Below are 18,887 nucleotides of genomic sequence, written 5' to 3'. Positions count from 1 at the left end.
GTGACAGTTTCTTTATTATGCATCATTACTGGTACCAAAAAAAAAAAAAAAAAAAAAAAAAAAAAAAAAAAAAAAAAAAAAGCCACCCCAAAACAACTAAGTGAACTACCACAGCCCTTACCATGTATTTGTGTAATGTGATAATTCTGTAGTTAGGATTAGCTATTTGTCTAATTTGGTGGGTGTTGAATGTTAAGGGTCTTACTGCTGAGAGGTGAGGTACTAGCGGATGCTCTGATTTTATGTTGGTATTGGAGGACGTGGGGGGAGGGAGGAAGTGAGGGTAGGTGATGGGAAGGCACGAGTTCTAGGAATTCAGTCTCTCTTAATTATAGTCGTCTCACAGGAAGGCTTGTGAATTTTCAAAAATTTCTCTCCAAATGGAAAAGGGGCTTAAAAAAAACCCATTTAGTACTAAGTGAGCTGAGAGGGAAGAGCCTGACCCGCCCCCCCGCGCCCGCCCTGGCTCGGCCCTGCGGCGAGGCCGCCCCTACCCCCGCTGCCGGGGTATCCACACGGCTCCCGAAGCCCGCCCCGCCGCCAGAATCCCCCGTACTGCTGTCGGGATATCTCGCACGGCTCCCGAGGTCCGCCCCGCTGCCGGGATCTCCCGCACGGCTCCCGAGGCCCGCCCGCCGCCGAGGCCCGCCCCGCTCCGCCCCGCTCTTGCCGCGGCGGGAAGCGCCGCCCCCGGAAGCGGGAGCAGAGGCCCGGCGGGCCCCGGCGGAGCCCCACAGCCATGCCCGCCTTCAGGCAGGTGGGCGAGAAGCAGCTGCCGCAGGAGGTCGTGTTCATGTCCTGGTCCCCCAAAAGGGACCTTATCGCCCTGGCCAACCGGGCGGGGGAGGTGAGTGCGGGTGCCGGGTGAGGAGCACGGGAGGAACGGGCGCTGCCTCTCCCTGCAGGCCCCGATGCCTTTGCTATTACTTGGGGCATGTTTCTCGTAAGCCTGGCCAGGCATTTAGGGATAGCAATTTTGTAAATCAAACGTTTTAATAATGCTCCTCCGTTTTTTGCATTCTGATTTCTGAACAAATTCACGTATGATGCACTCCTCGTTTGTTTGTGGGATTTTAAAGTGCATGGAAGTTCCTATTTAAATCCAATCTAATTTTAAGTACTTTTCCCCCTGAAACTGTAGTATGTGATCGTGCATGAAGACAAGACTGGTGCTTTTGGGCTGTCTGCTAGAGAGCTGATGGGTAGCCCCTGTTGGTTAAGAGCTTGTATCCTTATGGACGGCTGAGCTTATTTCTATGTACTGCTGTAAACTGTGTGCTGCCCTCTAAAAGAGCATAGGACTGAATTATTGGCCAGAGGAGCAGGTGTTTAAAAACACAGGAGTTAAAAACTGATAAAAAAAAACTCTGTGCATCTTTAACTGATTTGCAGACTTTTATTAATGGGAGAATGTGATTTAAGTTTGTCTTTAATGCATTTGCTTTGTAGGTTTTACTTCATCGGCTTGCAAACTTTCAACGTGTGTGGAGTTTACCTCCAAATGAAAATACAGGAAAAGAAGTGACTGCTCTTGCTTGGAGACCAGATGGCAAAAGTAATGTCAAGTATATGAGATGATATGGTGTGATAAAACCCCATGGGAAATCATGAATGATGATGCCTCTCATCTGTGAAGGAAATTTTCAAGTAAATTGTGTTTGAAGAGAAGGGTGGCTAATTTTATGTAGATTCATCCACAGCAATAGAGAGATTAGTGCTGTTGAATGCAATTGCCAGAAAGATTTGTAAGTCAGATTTATGTGCCAAATGCTGTTTTTCAGGGTATAGCAAAATTTCAACCTCTTAACTATGCAGGATATTTTGTATGAACTACAAAGTTTACTGGGGGAGAAAGAAGCTGTCTGATCAGGATTGATTGAAGAGCTTAGCTTACTTAGCATAGGCAAAACTTCATAGGCTAAAATTACTCTAATTATAGACCAGAGAAGAAAAAAGTAGCCTTTTCCTTATTAACAGAAATAATGTTGAAATTAGTAGCTAAATCAACTTATGCAAGAAATCAGTTAATTTTTACTTCATTGGAGGTGGGAGAATGGAAACAATCTTCTTCCATGATGTGGATAAAAACTACCTATATTGTTTTATGATGGCATCTAAAGAGTTTAAGAAACTTCTTTTTAAGCTGGTTACCTGTGTTTATAAGAAAGTAAATACAGAAACGTCTGCTTGCTATTTGCTATTATGGATGAAGAAAGTTGGGAAGAAAATGGTGCAAAAGTTGTTTGGCAGCTCCTAATTTGTGGTTTTTGTCCACCAAACCTTTCTGGTGGATAATGTTTTATATAATATTGGACTAAAGTTTGCAAAATTGGAAGCTTCTGCTTTATCAGAATTATTGTTAGAAGCATGTTCAGTTCTAGTCAATGTAAGATACACATTTTGCATATTGGTTATTTATACATTTTACTTGTCTTTCTCTAGTTTTGGCTTTTGGCCTTGCTGATACCAAGCGGATTATTCTGTGTGATGTAGAAAAGCCTGAAAGCTTGCACTCCTTCTCTGTGGAGTTATCTATTACATACATGCATTGGATGGAAGTAACTGAGGAAAGCAGGTGAGTCTGAAAAAAAATAAATCATCAGCCGTGTAATGCCACTTTACTGATAATTTGTACTTGGAATGTTACAAGCAGTCACATAAAGTCATACAGTATTCCACAGCTGTGGGGTTTTTTCACCACTTGGCTAAAATTTTCCTTTTTTTTAGAACAGACATTTTTCGTATGCTTATTTTTAGTGCTGATACCTTAGTCTTGTGGTTCTTTGGATAATATGTTACATTTCAGCATGATCTTGTGCTTCTCCTTCTTAAGAGCTGCTTAATCTAGTGTTAGCCTGTACAGCCTGTCTTCTGATACAGTTTGCTTCAATACCAATCAATTTATTAAACTAATTCTAAGAATGTTCATCTATTTTGTTAGTCAGAATAAGTATTAGATTTAAATCTTTCTTCTGTGTTTTCAAGATCTTTATTTTGGTGTTTACATTATTCATATTTTGTCTTTGGTGTTTCATCCAATTTCATTGGCAATCCTGCTCAGGAAGTCAGATTATCCCTAGTGACCATGAACTCTGTGTGGCTGAACAATTCTCAGTGAGACTTGTGACCTGGAGGACATCATGGTCCCTGTTTCTGTTGTCTTAAGGAAACCTTTGATATGCACCTTATAGCAGTGCAAGAACATGGTTAAATAAAACATTTATTTAAAGGAGGCAGGTGGTGTAAGCTCCTAACTTGAGAATTTCCCCTCTCACCTCCAGGAAGCATCAGTCTTAAAAACAGCAAGAAAATAGCTGTGTCTTAAACCACGGTAACTTTCTTCTCCTGGTGGGGATAGGCTTAGGCTTCTTATGGGGCATCTCATCCTTCTGACATATCTAAGAGGTGATCTTAAGTATTGTGCTTAGATCTTCCTCTCACTGCAATGTGTCTTTTGATGTTTTGAGGTGTGGGTAGGTTGTACTGCAGGTTTGTAGAGAGTTTAAACAGCCTCTGACAGTAACTGCTCTACAGGTAAAGAAGGATTTGGTGACAAGCCTCTGACCCAGCAGATACAAATTTTATTCACTGGAAATAAAAAAAAGGTTTTCAGTTCTTTTAATAATTTGATCACTTGATAAATTAATAAGGGTCCCATAAAGGATTATCCTCTGACATTTGTAATTTTGATATACATAATGCATTGACTATATACTCTTAACTCTGGAGTTGAAAAGAAAGTGTCTTCTCATTTTTACAGCTTGGGTAATAATGACAGTATTATGTCTTTTTCAGTGTCCTCACTTCCTTTTACAATGCTGAAGATGAATCAAACCTCCTTTTGCCTAAATTACCAGCACTTCCAAAAAAGTAAGTGTTACACTAGTAAGCTTGAGGAAATACCGTTTGTCATTTGTTGTCATTATTTTGGTTATTCATCTCTAATGCTCTGCAGATGTCTGATCATTGTTACTGAGAGTAATTATTTTGTTTTCAGTTACAGTACCACTGCAAAAATTTTCAGGTAAGAAATTGTCGTATTATACCTTGCTATTTTTTAGATTTATTTTGTTTTCTGGTATTGAGACAAACTACATAAGCCCTAATCACGTGTTTTGTATTTTCAGTGAAGAAAAATCAGATGAGATTATGAAGCTTCTGGGTGATGTCAGGTAAATTCTGGCTGTGGGTTGTTGGTTGAGGTTTTTTGTGTAGTTGCTTTTTTAAAGGGATAAAATAATGGATAATTGAGTTTACTGTTAGGTCATTCATAATTGTTTCTAAAGTCTCAGAGGAATTATGTGGAATATCTTTTTTTATGTACAAAGATAAAATTCAAAGATTGTATTAAAGTTTCCATCAGTCACCTTTTCTCCTTAGTTTAGAGAGATTATAAGGCAGCTGTTCTGTAACTGCTGCCGGTGTTGTATCTTAGCAGATTTCTTGGGGTCCATTTGAAGGCTGATTTATGTGTTACTTAAGCTGGTCTTGGAGACATTTTTGAATGCTTGTTCTATACAGAGAATTCCTGAGGGTTTGTATGAGTGTGACAAATCTAAACTTTAAAAGTAGCTCTGAAACTAGCTGTGTCAGTGTTACTTTAAAATAAACATCTATTATTAGGGAACACACGAAGGGCAGCTGGTGGAAGTGTAGTTTAGCAGACTGAGGCTGGCTTTGTGCAGTGCCTTGTGCTGCTTTTTTGAGGGGGCACTTAATGTCTGTGCCTTATATATTCCATTTCACTGTTCCTTGCAGTCTCACCAAACAGAACCACCCTCCTTAGTTAAAATCTGCATCTCTGTCTATCACCAGTTACTCCTTTTTAAAACTCAATAACTCTTCTTACAGTAGGATTTCCTTATTTGAGAGAGAGTGAGCTGTCTGTGGTGTAGGAGCTTTGTGAATTCTCTCTGCTCTCTTCATCTGCTCAATTAATCAAGCCAAAAGTTTTTAAGATACTGTTTTCCTAAGTTCTGTGTTGGCTTTAACAGAAATATTCTGTTTCAATGTATATTTATTAAGATATGTAACAGGCAGAAGTTGCAGTTAATTTTCTTGTATTTATAGGCTTTCTCCCAAGCCAGTGTAGCACATTGGTGTTAATAAGTGAGCAGAACATAGATCTGTCTGTCCCAGACTGCATTCTTTGAACTGGGTTTCAGTTTCTGATGCTAGTGTTACTCCTGTGGCTGCTATTGCTGCTGCATCCTATTTCAAATGTTCATTGCCTTTGAGGTACTGAGGGATGCCACTGAGTAAGTGTGACAAACTCACTCTATATATAATCAGGGTAATTCAAAGTAGCTTTGTAATAATGCTTTGCAGCCTGCATTGGTAAGGGGAAGGTTGCTAGAAACTTGTTACTTTTAGTGGAAAAGGACTCTGTGACTAAACTGTGCTATTTTTTCCCTATTCTCTCAGTTCATGTAGTAATTAATATTCTTAATATAAATGTTAGAGGCTGGTTTTATCAATAAAATCCAAGCTAATTTGTTAAGTTTGTTTTTAAATTTCTTGGCTCGTGGAAGGTAACACAATGTTTCCTTTTGTGCAGTGATTCTTTAGAGGAACATTATTAAAGAGATGGAATTTAAGTACTTAGAATTAAATCTGTGTGCATTCAAATTTTTTTCAGTATGCTTATCAACACCTTCTTCTATTTTTATAGACTTAATGCTCTTGTCCTTGGTGGCAGCTCAGGATTTATTGAGATATATGCTTATGGAATGTTCAAGATTGCTACAGTAAATGGGGTATGTTTCATTCCTTTCCATATTTTTTTCTTCATGATATACCAAACTGCAGCTGAATTGAGTGAAAATATACATGTGCTTACACATAAGTGAATCTGGGCTGCTGAATTTGAAGAAACTAATTGATTAGGTTGTTGATTATTGATGGAAAGACCTTGTAACTGGGAAATTGAACTCTTGTTTCAAAATTCACTGTTAATACATGATAAAAAGTGAGTTTGTTCCTGAGCAGTAGCTAAAATTACACTTTGTTTTTACCTGCCATTGAACACAGTCATCTTTGTATGTCAGTGTGTTAGAGCAGTAAATATGTCTTAGAGGAAATGAAATGTTTTAGTAACTTGTAAACTGGAATCCTTCAGGTGGCAGGTTCTTGTCGTGGACTATGTTTGTCTAGTGATTTGAAATCACTGTCAGTTATTACAGAGTTACAAATCTCTCCAGACAGCGAAGCAGAGATAACGTATTTTCAGGTAAGTAAACCAATTTAAAAACTTTTTTAAAAGTAAAACTGGTTTTTAAATTGCATTCTGGTAGCTTTATTGCTTTCCCATGATAACAAAAACTACCAGTTCCAGCCATTCTGAAATTAACCCCAGTTTAGCTTTTGAATTTGTGATGTTAACCTTGCAGTTTCACTGATGAGACTGACAATGGTGATCTGAGCCATTCTTGCTAAATACTTCCTTTAGAATAATGTGAATTTATTCAACTACAGTTACAATTATTCAGGTTTTCTCCATTCTGCACACAAGGGCATAACAGCAATGCTTTTGATTATCCTATCTTTCCAGAATAGTCATCCTTAAAATTATTAATGTTAGAGCTCCAAAATGTGGAACCTTATCAGGGGTTTCTATAGATGTATTAAAAATAGTTATTGCTTCTTCGAATTAAATGTATTTTCCTTTTAAAATCAACCTTAAGGAGTTGAGAACGAAGAGATTTTCTGTGGGTCCTTCTAATCTGTCTTTTAATTTCTGTAATCTGTATGTTGTTAAAAGATAAATTATCTGTTAACTGTTGCTTTTTTCATTTGTTATAGTTGGACACTAGTCTATTATCAAGTTACTTACCTGAGGTAACTCGAATGGCCCGGAAGTTTACTCACATTTCAACTCTGTTACAGGTACAGTTGTGTTACACCATCCTTTTAGTCTTGTGAATTTGTAGGCTTTGACATTCTAATGCAAGTGAAATAAATGCTTTCTTGTAAGAAGCTTCAGTTGGTGTTAAGTAAATATAGAGTTCCAACTTGGAATTTGATAATAAATTTTATATAAGATCTCCAGGTTATATTTCCTTTATATTGTAACATCCATTTGTTGGACATGTTGTTGAAAGGGAGAAAGGAAATAATACTAATGCCAGTTTCTGTATTGCAGTATATAAAGCTGTCATTAACATGCATGTGTGAAGCATGGGAAGAAATACTGATGCAGATGGACTCACGGCTAACAAAGTTTGTACAGGTACTGTAGGATTAACCATTCTTTTGGAAAAACACTTTTTGCAGTAGTTCTGTTGTTCTTGTTAGTCTATTGCATATCTTAATGTTTGAGTATAATGCCTCCAGATAAGAGTGTCTAAGTTCAGAGACAGCCTGGAGGCTATGGTGTGTCAAGTGCTCTGATGCTGAAGGTACCTGTGTAAAATCAAGCATAATTGTATTGTGATACTTTTATTTATTCTGAATTTTCTAAAAATAATACTTTTCAGCTTGTCCGGCTGTTGATCAGTTGCTTTCTATTTAAGGCTGTGCTCTTTGTACTTAAGTCATCGATAAACTGATCACTGTAAATGTTCAGTAACAACACAGCCTAGTTCAATAGAGCACATGTAATTATCTGTGTTTAAGATGCTATTGGATTTGCTTAAATTTTGTATTCATTGACCATGGTCAGAAGTTAATGAATCTTGTAATTTGCTTATTTTTTAGAATAGATTCTTGGTGGCAAGCTGCTTATAATTTTTATTGGCTAATGCAGTTGAAAATAACTTGAAATACTAGAGAAATTTCAATGATCAGAAAATTTCCAGTGATCAGTAGTCTGATATCAACATTCAAAGATATGGGTGGGTTCTTTGAAATACTTTGTATAGAGTGTTTGTGAGATAATTTGGTAAGCTGGATTTAATCTCTTCACCAATCTATTTCAATCATTTTGACTGACAGGAAAAGAATACAACCACTTCTGTTCAGGATGAGTTTATGCAGCTGTTGTTATGGGGCAAAGCAAGGTAGTTACAGTTGTTTTATCTGAGTATGCCTTTGCACTTGATGTTGAAACATGAAATGAAACATAAAATGAAATGGCTTTTTGGTTCTCTCCCTACCCTCTTCAGTCTGGAACTTCAGGCATTACTAATGAACCAACTGACAGTAAAGGTATGTTAACATTTTTTTAAACATACCAAATTAATCTGTTTCAATATCTTTTAATCATTTTTATGTTAACAGATCATTATTGTTTTTCTTTGCTAACAGGGTTTAAAAAAACTTGGTCAGTCCATAGAGTCTTCCTATTCTAGTATACAAAAGTTGGTTATAAGTCATTTGCAGAGGTGAGTCACAGAATTTCCAATGAATTTTAGATTAAATGGCATATTATATGCTTTGATAGAAGACAATATGCTGTCTTGGTGCTTTCTATGTAGGTGGGCTGGTATGGAAACTGTGATCGTGGCAAAACATTTTACTTTTGTGTAGTAGAGAACTAGTGAAGTATTTTGAACAATCTTCATGGTGCATAATCTGTAAATTGCTGCCTTAATTAGGTGTGTTTTATAGGATCTGTGCAAAATATTCACACTAACTTTTTGTGTCATTGAGACAATATCTGCCTTTCTCTGAAGTGATACCATGCCTTTTGTTCATGTCAGACCACCTTATAAAGCTTGCACTTTGTGCATCAAATAATACAAATGTAGCATGCAGCACAGCACTGAATTTCCAGAGTGTGAATAAAAAATTATGCTTCTTTCCTCTGCCTTCCTAGTGGCTCTGAGGCACTTTTATACCACTTGAGTGAATTGAAAGGAATGGCTTTATGGAAACAAAAATATGAGTCTCTGGGATTAGATGCATCTGGAATTGATGGTACAGTAGTGTGTGTGCTGCCTCCCTGCTCTGATTTCACTTTTGAAAGCTTAATAATAATAGTTAGCTTTTTTTTTTTTTCCAGAGGCTATTACTGCTGTTGGTTCTTTCATCCTGAAGGCAAATGAGCTGCTTCAGTAAGTATAAAATCTGGAGAGTTCAAAAAGCATTCCTATTTGTTGTTGTATTGGAGGAGATTGATGGGCTGGGAATAGAGGAGGTTGGGAGAGCAAGACGCCTCTGTTGGTGGTGAGCTTTCTTCTTGTCTCACTGCATGTTACACTCATACCACAAGAATAGTCTTACTTGAAATATTGCATTGGGGATTTTGAAAAAAACTGACAGAGCTTGCAGGCCTTTCTGTAGTAAAGATGGGACTTCAGCATGAAGCAGCTTGTGACAGATTTTGTAATTTCTTTTTTTGTTTCTTGTTTAGAGTGATCGACAGTAGCATGAAAAACTTCAAGGCATTTTTTCGATGGCTCTATGTTGGTAAGATTGGTCACACAGTAATCATCCAGTATCTGTTTTATATTGTAAGCATTGAAATGCAGACAAGTAACTAGGCCAGTCTTAGTTATAACTATCTATTTCTGGATATATAAAGGGATATAGTTGATGAGGCAAGAGTAATTATAATATTAAACCCAGATTATAAATTTGGCTGTTCTCAATTACATTTAGTATATGCAGGGTGGGTATTGCATATACTTGACCTGTAATACTGCTCCAAACTGTTTTCTGCTTCATGAGCAATTTGCTGGTCTTCATTTGGAGAAAAATAAAGGCCTTTTTTTAGTCTAGACAAAATTTGAATTGTTACCTTATTTTCTTTTACTCTGTTACTTGCTGTTTTCTCCTATGAAAGCTAGTTACTTGTAAGGTTCTGCATAGATGTAAACAGTTTCTGAATGTCCACTTGCACTTAGTAGCCACCTTCAGTTGTGTCTGGGTAGCTGCAGAGAAAATGGTAGAAGAAAGTGAAGCGCTTTGTATTTTAGCCTGCTTGTTTTTATAAAGTGTTTATGAAAAAGTTTATAACTTCTATTTGGTCTTTTTAGAACTACTTTACAAAAACTAAGTGTTATTATCAGATATTGTAAAAGCAGCAGATATGCAGTGTTAGCACTAGGAATATAATAGTACTAATTTAAAAATTGCAGAAAGCAGAACTACCTAAGTTCTCTGTCATAATGTTATGTTCACTGCTTGTTTCATTTCAGACTAAACAGAGAACTTTATCCAAACCTTGCAGATTTAAAATTAATCCCATGCCATTCTCTTAAAACACATTTTTCTGAGCATGACAGTTTTCATGTATTTTACATATATCTATTTTAGTACTCTTAGTCTGGACATGAACAAATTCTTATGAGCTCTTTCCTAATAATTTTGTTTCAGTCTCATACAGAGTAGAATGCAGTTGGAGAAGATTAAAGATAAAAATTCTTGAAGATTTGTAATGTAAGCCAGTGAGATTAGAGAGACCTAATTTCAGTCATGTTTTGTAATTCTTCACCCCAGGCTCTTTTGTTTCTAATGAATTAATCCTTTTTAACAGCAATGTCTTATTATATACAGGTGAAAAATTAGGGTAGTAGGAAAACAGTATTAATGCAATAAGAATATAATTTTTCCCTCAGCCATGTTGAGGATGTCAGAAGATCACGTGCTTCCAGAGCTGAACAAGGTAATAGTAACATTTTCTGATAAATGGTGATATCCTTGATATTCTGCTCATCTCAAAAGCAGAATTAAAGGTTCCTTTTTGTTCCAGAACTTAAAGGGTAGTGTCTGTGTCATTGTTTTGAGGAAGTTGATGCCTGCACATTGACACTAATATGCTCTTGTGCTTGAATTTCTGTTTTTTTTGTTAACACTGCTGTATTTAGTACATTGGGTATGCAAGGCCTCTGTATAGCAGCTCTTTATGCATGTTAAATGCTGGAGTTAACCAGAATGAGATCCTGATATCTTTATCAATGCCCCCATAGAGGAGAGGGAATATATAACAACACAGTGATATAATAATACCATATCACCTGCATTGAATTTGCAGCCACCATCATACAGCCCTCATGTGAGGGCAGAGGTGCCTTCCAGAAATAGATAGGCTGGAGGAATAGACAGGTAGGGGCCCCCTGCAGTTCATGAAGGACAAAATGCAGGGTTCTGTTGTGGGGTGGGTTAACCACCTGTGAGTGCACCACTAGAGCCCATGTGGCTGGGAAGATGTCAGCTCTGCCGAGATGATGTGGGAATCACTGGATGCACACTGGGCATGAGCCAGCAGTGTGCCCTGGCAAAGGTGGGCAGGGGTGACCAGGACTGTAGTAAATGAGAGCATGGCCAGGAGGTCAGGGGAAGCAGTTATTGTCCTTACTGATTGTATCTCAAGTTTGAGACCATACTGTATCTCAAGTTTGAGATAAGACTGGTCTGGGATGAGTTCAGCAGAGCCCTCCCAAGCAGGTTGGAGCTTGGAACATTTGCCCTGTGAGCACGGGCTGAAGGAACTGTGCTTATGCAGCCTATAGATTGTGTGTTCTGTGCTCATTGAAATGTGTTTCTTACCATTTGCTTTTCTCACTGTTTTTTTCCCTTTTAGATGACTCAAAAAGATATCACATTTGTTGCTGATTTTCTTACTGAGCACTTCAATGAGGTCAGTGAAACTCATTTTCCAAGTACATGATTTGACTGTTTTTTTGCTGACAATAGCCGAGTCTGAAAAATCCTAGAGTGAAATAATTTCATGATCTTTTTGCTCACTACTTCTCATTATTTTTGTGTTAAAATAATGGGTTTGTTTGTATTATTTTTTTAGGCACCAGAACTTTACAATCGTAAAGGAAAATACTTCAATGTGGAGAGAGTTGGCCAGGTAAAGGACTAAGGAATAAATGCAAAAAGAATAAATGAGAAAATCCTTACATAGAGAAGCTTTTAAAATTGTGTCCACTTTGCTTCCCTAGCCTTCTTGCTCTGTGTTGCACATACCAGTAATGATAAAAAAGAGTAAATTGTTTCACCTTATTATTAGAAAAATGAGAGTTTAAAACTTTGTAGTTTCACTTTACACATGCTGTATTTTTAGGAAAAGACAAAAATATTTTGCAGCAGTAGTAAAACTCTAAAAGCCAGCTTCAGTAAAACCGATATGTTGGTTATCTGTATGGCATTAATTACTGCATTTCAAAACATTTGTATTCAGACTTGATTTGCAAATCAGTTTCCTAGGGAAATATCATCACGTGATGTTAAACAATAGTGATTTTTCTTATTGTTTCTAGATGGGGTGGAATATTTAGTTTTAAGACTGTGGCATGTTTATTTACCAAAAATGTTTGCTACCCTCACTAGGGGCAATAGTGAAGGTGAATTCTAATGTTCCCTATTCTTAAATTACAGTCTTAAAAATGTGTTTGTTTTCTAGTACTTGAAAGATGAAGATGATGACCTTGTATCACCCCCTAATACAGAGGGAAACCAGTGGTTTAACTTTCTTAAAGATAGTACTCATCTTAAAGGTAATGTGCTTTCATAAAAAAGAAATGAATGCAAGATATATGCAGAATGTAACCAATGTAGAAGAGTTAACTTTTTTCATGCTTGTGAGTTACTTCTGTAGTATTACTCATTGGTCTTCATCTGAGTGGAAGAAAATAAATGGGCCTTCTTATTTTGCACAGGGTTTATCTAGCTGCTTGCCTAGTCAACTACCATTTTCTGTATATTGGGAGTTCCTCATCTTTTCTGTACCAGTCTCAGAAGTGTTGGCTTGGAAGGAATCTCAGAAGAGGTCTATTTTAGGATATCTTAATTCCAGTTCAAGAAAGTAATAGTTATGCTTAGGTTGTACCTATGGGAAGTGTCTTAACTTGTTCTCTTTCACTGGAGTCTGAGACTATTTTGTTAGTTAGTGGTGAAAAGGAAGTAAGAGACTATAATGAGCAGATGGTGACAATTATTCTAGTTTTACTTTAGAAACTAAAGACTGTAAAACCTTGACAGCATAAGCTGCGTATAATAGAATTTGCTGCAGTTGCTTTTTCTGTCTATTTAATTTGATAAAAAGGGGGAAAATTGTAGCATTTTTGTTGGGAAAATAGTCTTTAGAAAATTTGGTTTTAGAGCTAATAATGGTGTAATATGTTTTTATAGAGATAAAAGCATTTTTAAAATTAACTTTGTCTGTTTACAGAAAGCCCACTTCTGTTTCCGTACTATCCTGAGAAATCGTTGCATTTTGTCAAAAGGCAAATGGAAGGGGTCATTGATCAGTGTTTACAAAAGCCAGCAGTAAGTTCTGTTTCTACAGATGATAACTTTCTTTTAGGGATAGTGGTCAGCTGAAGGAAGCAGTCATGCTCAGCAAGGCCTGAAGCTTTAATCTTTGCCTTTGAGTGCCTGTGACTTGGGTAGAGTCCAGCTTCACTGCTGGGATATTTCAAGCCTTTGCCCAGGGAAAGTACAGTGGAGGATTTTTTTATTTAGCATATTTTGTTCACACAATTTTGGGACCTGGTTTTAATGTTAGTTATGTGTGTGTGTGTGCTGTGTACCAGGTAACTGTGTTAGTTGGCAATACATTAGTCTAATATGGAGAAACATGAAACAAATGTATGAAGTGACATAGTGTATGTAGTGTTTGCATTAGGGATGTTTATTCCGGGATAAATATTGGTGGAGTTTTCTTTCAGATGTACGCAGGGGTTGTTGGTAGGTTGGTTGGTTGGGGTTAGTTTTTTTTTTTTTTTCTTAAAAGCATGTATTATTATGAATAACTGCCCCTATTTTATGGCCTATTTTTGTTATATTTATTAGGATGTAATTGGAAAGTCAGTGCGTCAAGCAGTCTGCATGTCTCTCTACAAAGTTTCTCAAAGGTATTTCTTTACTAAAAGCAGCTAAAGAAATGTGCAACTAGAACTCATCCATGAGTAGCATTTTATAAACTCTTTTGTCTTTCCTTTGCAGTGAAGATTCCACACCTGAGTTATTTAAGTTACCATTTCTGTAAGTGTGCTGCTATTCCTTGTTCCATGTTGTTTACAGGTTATTAAAACTTGATCTAAATTTTCATTTCTTCCCCCACATTGCAGGTGGAATGACAAAGCATCTAACTTACATTATGTTCTCTTCACCATGTTAGAAAATTCTATTTCTAAAATACACATTTTGAGGAGACATACTGATACTTCAAGGTAAGACAAAAGAGGAAAAAAAGTAGTGGGTGAATTTTGCCACATTTGTACAGAAACACTTAAAATTTAAATCTATTTGTAAAAATAAGGAATGAGCACCATGAATACAATCTCTCTCAATCTCTCTTGATTACTAGAGAAAATGAGGAGTACATTAAGTGCAGCAGGAAACTGCAGCAGAAGTTTTTGTTGTATTAGACTCAGAAAATCTCATCTCAAGACCCAAGATGGTTCTGGGATAAGGAAAAAATATGACTCCATTAGAATTCTGCTAACAGAATTACTTATTTGTGCAAACTTCTGAAAAATTACAAAGAATCCTGTTTCTTCTGTTGCTTTGTCTTACTGTAAATAGCATTCTTTGATTAATGTCTTGCACTCTGTAATTTAATGATGGCTTTCTCTTCTCTGCATAAGCCAGATGTAGTTTTCCATTTGACTCCATTAGTTATGTTTTTCTAAGGAGCAGAAGAATTTAAAAGGTTCCCATCCACTAACTATATAATTTGGCATGTAGCCATGTATTGTGCTAAGCTTAGGCTTTTACACCATCTTGTACCACATTGCCATTAGAGATTTTGCATTCTCAGTGAAGAGAGGGTTTTTGTCACTGAGACAATTAGCTCTGTTGTTCTAGGTCTGTCAGTAATGGGGTTCTTGCAGTAGAGTTTGGAAACTTCTTGAACAACAGTATAAATGAGAGCTCAGACTCCAGGTCAGTATATTTGATTTTTCTTGCAGATTGTTAAATTAAAAATCGTATTTCCTGTTGGTTTTCTTGCATTGTTACCTTTGAAGTTAACTCATCTGGGTGAATCAGGGTGTAAGAAATGACACAGGTGCATGAAGCTGCAGAATAGTGCAAATCTTACTTTGCACTTCATCTCAAGGTCAAGTAAATTTTAGTTTTCCAGTTGAAAACTAAATCTTTAACATGTGTAAGAAACAAATCTAGCTGGAAACAAGTATTGTTTACCTCTGTGATGTTCTTTAAGTAAATAAAACCTGGTATGCCTGAATGTAGCCATCTTACAAGGCATATGGTAAACTCATCCTTTTCATGTAGAAAAGCCAGATGTGATTTGCCCTCAGAACCTTCAGCTATATTTTTAAATTTTCTTTGGTATTTATGTTTGCTATTTCTTATGTTTCACCTGAAATGTGAAGGTTGCTAGTAAGGGTTTTTTGCTTTTTTCCCCCTTCAGAATAATTTTTCCTGCATGATGCAGGAGTCTGCCAGGTTTTGGCTATCATTCAGTCATAGCTGCACAACTGACCTCTTTTATTATTTTATTATTATTTACAATGAAGCTCGTTGCTAAGTACTGAATACTTGTTAACATGAGTACTGGTCAACTTTTAAAATATTTTAGTTCTGCATTCTCTTATATTACTTGATGCTTTCTAAATTATTTTCCTATAGATGCTACAGTTGTTTGGATGCTCACTTCTATGATGATGAAACTGTGACTGTAGTTCTGAAAGAGAGTGTACAACAAGAGGGGAAGGAGAGAGTCTTGGCTCAGCTGCCTTTATCTTCAGTGTATACGGATGAGGACCAAGATAGGAAATTCATTTGGGATTCTGTGGAAAGGTATTGAGAAACCTTGAGCAAATCTGAAAATGTAGAACTGAAAAGCAAATGAAGCAAATATTGTGATTGTGTACAGTTACTCATGCTTTGAGCATGTATAAATGTTTTGAAGACAGAAACTCTTTTTGTGCCAGGAGAGTAGGATGGGGGAGATGGAAGCTTCCTAAACAGTTTGTTTTGTGGTTTTTGAGTTTTTTTATACTGATACTACTTCTGTACCTGCCTGTCATGAAATGGAAGGATCAGCTGAAGACACACTGCAGAATCAGAAATCTTCCTTAGAAGATGCTAACTTTGCTAGTCAGACACTTCAATTTAGGATGTTTTCAGCATATGTGCTCATATACCTCTGCCTTGGAATAAGAATACACAGGTATTTCTTGATCTTTCCCTGGTAGCCACCCTTACAAATATTGTCAGCTTGACCTTAAAACATCAGAACTGGTACCGCTGTGGCACCTGCATTGGCACAGGTGAAGGAGAGCATCAGGTGAAAGTGAATGCACACACAAAGGCCAACGTAGTTCAATTAGTGAATCCAATCCTCTAGTTGCTGTGTGTTCCTTGCTTTTACTTTTCTCCCATTCTTCTCTGGTGATTTGCTTAAGATGCATTTTTATTTCAAAATTTATTTCAAAATAAAGAGCCACACTGAACTGTAAATTAACTTTTAATGCTACAAAGATATTGTGTATTGAAGAATGAACAGAAAATATTAAGAGCAAGTTGAAACTAATCCTGGCTGCTGTAATAGGTAGGGAGTGTCTTCATGCAATCTCTGTGAGTGGGGTAGTGATGCATATTTGAAAGGCTATGGAGGCCAGACTTCTGTGTAAGGGGAGGCACTGCATCCAGGACTGTGTTTGGAAACTCCTCTTTGTGCAGAGGAGAAGTTTGAAGAAAGCCACCCACATCCTGCTACAGCTGTTTCTAGTGGGAAGATCAGACTTTACAACTCCCTTCTCACCTGCTGTAATATTTTTAACTCGGTTGGAATGTGCTGTGTCTCTGCAGTTGGATCTCCTGCTCTAGAGTATCATAGCACCATTATGATGGTTTCAGAGGCTTATCTGTTTGTTGCATATGATGAGATTTAGACATAAGAAACTGGAGGTTTTTTCTTAGAACTGCAGTTGTTTCTTGTGAAGCAGCTTTGTGCTTTTTTCCTTGCTGTGTGCAGGCTGGATGAGCGAAGCAGTGAGATACCCACACGTACTGTCTTCTTGGAGAGTCAGTGGAGAGTGCTGGAGAACATGAAAGCTCAGTATGTTTCTGTAAATGGCATCAGAAAAGTTTCTTGCGTGGTAAGTGCAGTATCTCTGGAAAAGCCTGTCTGTTAAAGGAAGTGTACTGACCAAAGTGGTAACCTAAGAGTTACCAGTTTTTATTTTTTTTAACAAACAGATCCTTTTTTTTCATAATCTGCTATTAGTGTGTCAGGATAGAGTCATACCATAATAGCACAGGATGGAAAAACTTTAATAGAATGTACTAGATTTGCTTGCTTTACTTCTCAACCTGTAGAGCAATAAAAAAGTTGCCAATTCCCTTGAAACCTCCATTTCAAAGATTAAGGTTATTTTCAAAGCTGTTGGCTGACAATTAAAATGCTGGTGGTGTTTTTACTTATTTGGTCATTAACAGGAAGTTCTTACTTTCTCTATAGCTAAGTTCAAACCTCCGCCACATCAGGGTGTTTGAGATGGATGTAGAGGATGATGGGGAAGTTGAGGAAGAAGAGGAAGAAGAAACAACTCAGATTGCAGCTGGGGAATCTGATGAGCCAAATCAGCCTGCAGATGGCCAGGACAATGTGTGTGATGCATCTGCTGAAGAACTACCTGATGAAACTGAAGAACATGGGACAAGTCTGGATCCTTGAAATGGGCTTTGGTAATAGTAAAGGGACAGGACTGAACTGTAAATTCTGTTTTTAATGGCACAAAGAAATTGTGTTTTGAAGAATGAACAGAAAATACTAAAAGCAAGTTCAAACTCATCCTGGCTGCTACAGTAAGCAGGGACACTATCAGTACTGTCCCTGGGAATGAGAGTGATGTGGAGTGATACATTTGAAAGGTCATCTGACTAGTTAAAAAGTAATCTGATTTCAGGCTGCTGAGATGATGGATCCCATACTTCCTCAAGCAAACTGAATCAAGCTGGAATTCTGTATTGCTTCTCAGCTAAGGGTGTGTTCTAGAGTACCTTTATTGACTCTTTTCTGTCTGGCACATGGTTTGGTACCAGCTAAAGCTTTGAAAGCTTTTCTATTTGCCATTTTTAAAAGGTGAAGAGAAAAAGAAATAACAGCTGAAGTTTTTGTAGCTAGTCTGTTAGTCCTGGATGCAGTTATTAAGATAAAATAAAGTTGTATATAAAACCAACAAAACTTGGGGCCTAATTTGTTGCTTCTCAGACTTTGTCTTCTAGTAATGGGTTTGAAAGTTTCCTGTAGAACCAAAATGTAAGATTGCAAATCAGTGTAGGGCTAGTTACACAACAAAATTTAGCAACTGTTAATGAAATGCATAGTTTTAAAAGCTCTTTGGATAACATCTGTCCTTAGTAACACAGCATTTCAATCTATGCAGTTCTTTAGTCCTCAGTGCAATGTGTGTGTGCAGTGCATGATTTGTCAAATGTTTGCATGTCTCAGCCTGTCTAGTTTCTGTGAATTTGTTCCTGAAAGCCTGTTTTCTCAGTTTGGAACTTTTTGTAATGAAAAATTTCAACAGAGAATGTATTCTTTTATTCTGATTTAGCACTGGGAGTGGTGCATAGCACTCAGCATAATCATGTTACTTGCAGTTTATATATTACTGTAGGCATGATGTAGTGCTAAGCAGTAGAAACTAGAAAGAGCATTTAGAAATCTAAAATGTTTTCTTCTTCCCTACTAGCTGCCAATCTGAACTGACATAAAACTCAGCTCTTTGAATGAACAATGCTGCTTAATGCATGATCTTCCTTCAGAATAGTGAGTGTACCTTGTATTTGTGAAGAGGACCTAGTTTCCATTCTGTGCTTTAAAAATAAATCTTTTGAAATTGCTATTTGGCATTGCAAAATTCAAATACTAAACTTACCCTCTGATTTTGAAATATATTATTTTTAACTAACTTTTAAAAAGTGGACTTGTGAAGGTTTTGATCTCTTTGGGGGAGACCCTGGTAAAACAGGCTTTCAGTTTTGAAAGAGACTAAGTTTTTCCCTTTCCTAACAACCTC

The 18,887-nt window shown here is 37.1% G+C and overlaps 1 protein-coding gene across 1 annotated transcript; it reads left to right on the top strand.

The window, feature by feature from the left end:
• Window positions 1-677: 677 nt before the first annotated feature.
• Window positions 678-18,049, top strand: ANAPC4 (anaphase promoting complex subunit 4). Its single transcript, XM_009099898.4, has 28 exons — window positions 678-847; window positions 1,450-1,555; window positions 2,443-2,575; window positions 3,796-3,870; window positions 3,998-4,024; window positions 4,128-4,172; window positions 5,672-5,756; window positions 6,119-6,229; window positions 6,802-6,885; window positions 7,142-7,228; window positions 7,933-7,997; window positions 8,103-8,145; window positions 8,245-8,321; window positions 8,756-8,856; window positions 8,942-8,993; window positions 9,293-9,348; window positions 10,500-10,546; window positions 11,465-11,521; window positions 11,684-11,740; window positions 12,293-12,386; window positions 13,061-13,158; window positions 13,684-13,745; window positions 13,837-13,875; window positions 13,962-14,063; window positions 14,701-14,778; window positions 15,487-15,657; window positions 16,838-16,961; window positions 17,324-18,049. Exons 1-28 carry the CDS (start codon window positions 740-742, stop codon window positions 17,537-17,539), a joined length of 2,400 nt encoding a protein of 799 aa, XP_009098146.3. The 5' UTR covers window positions 678-739; the 3' UTR covers window positions 17,540-18,049.
• Window positions 18,050-18,887: the final 838 nt, after the last annotated feature.

The sequence above is a fragment of the Serinus canaria genome, chromosome 4 (assembly GCF_022539315.1).
Source record: "Serinus canaria isolate serCan28SL12 chromosome 4, serCan2020, whole genome shotgun sequence".
Taxonomy (NCBI): Eukaryota; Metazoa; Chordata; class Aves; order Passeriformes; family Fringillidae; genus Serinus; species Serinus canaria.
Note: the sequence above shows the minus strand (reverse complement) of the source record. Positions and strands in the feature narration are given on the sequence as shown.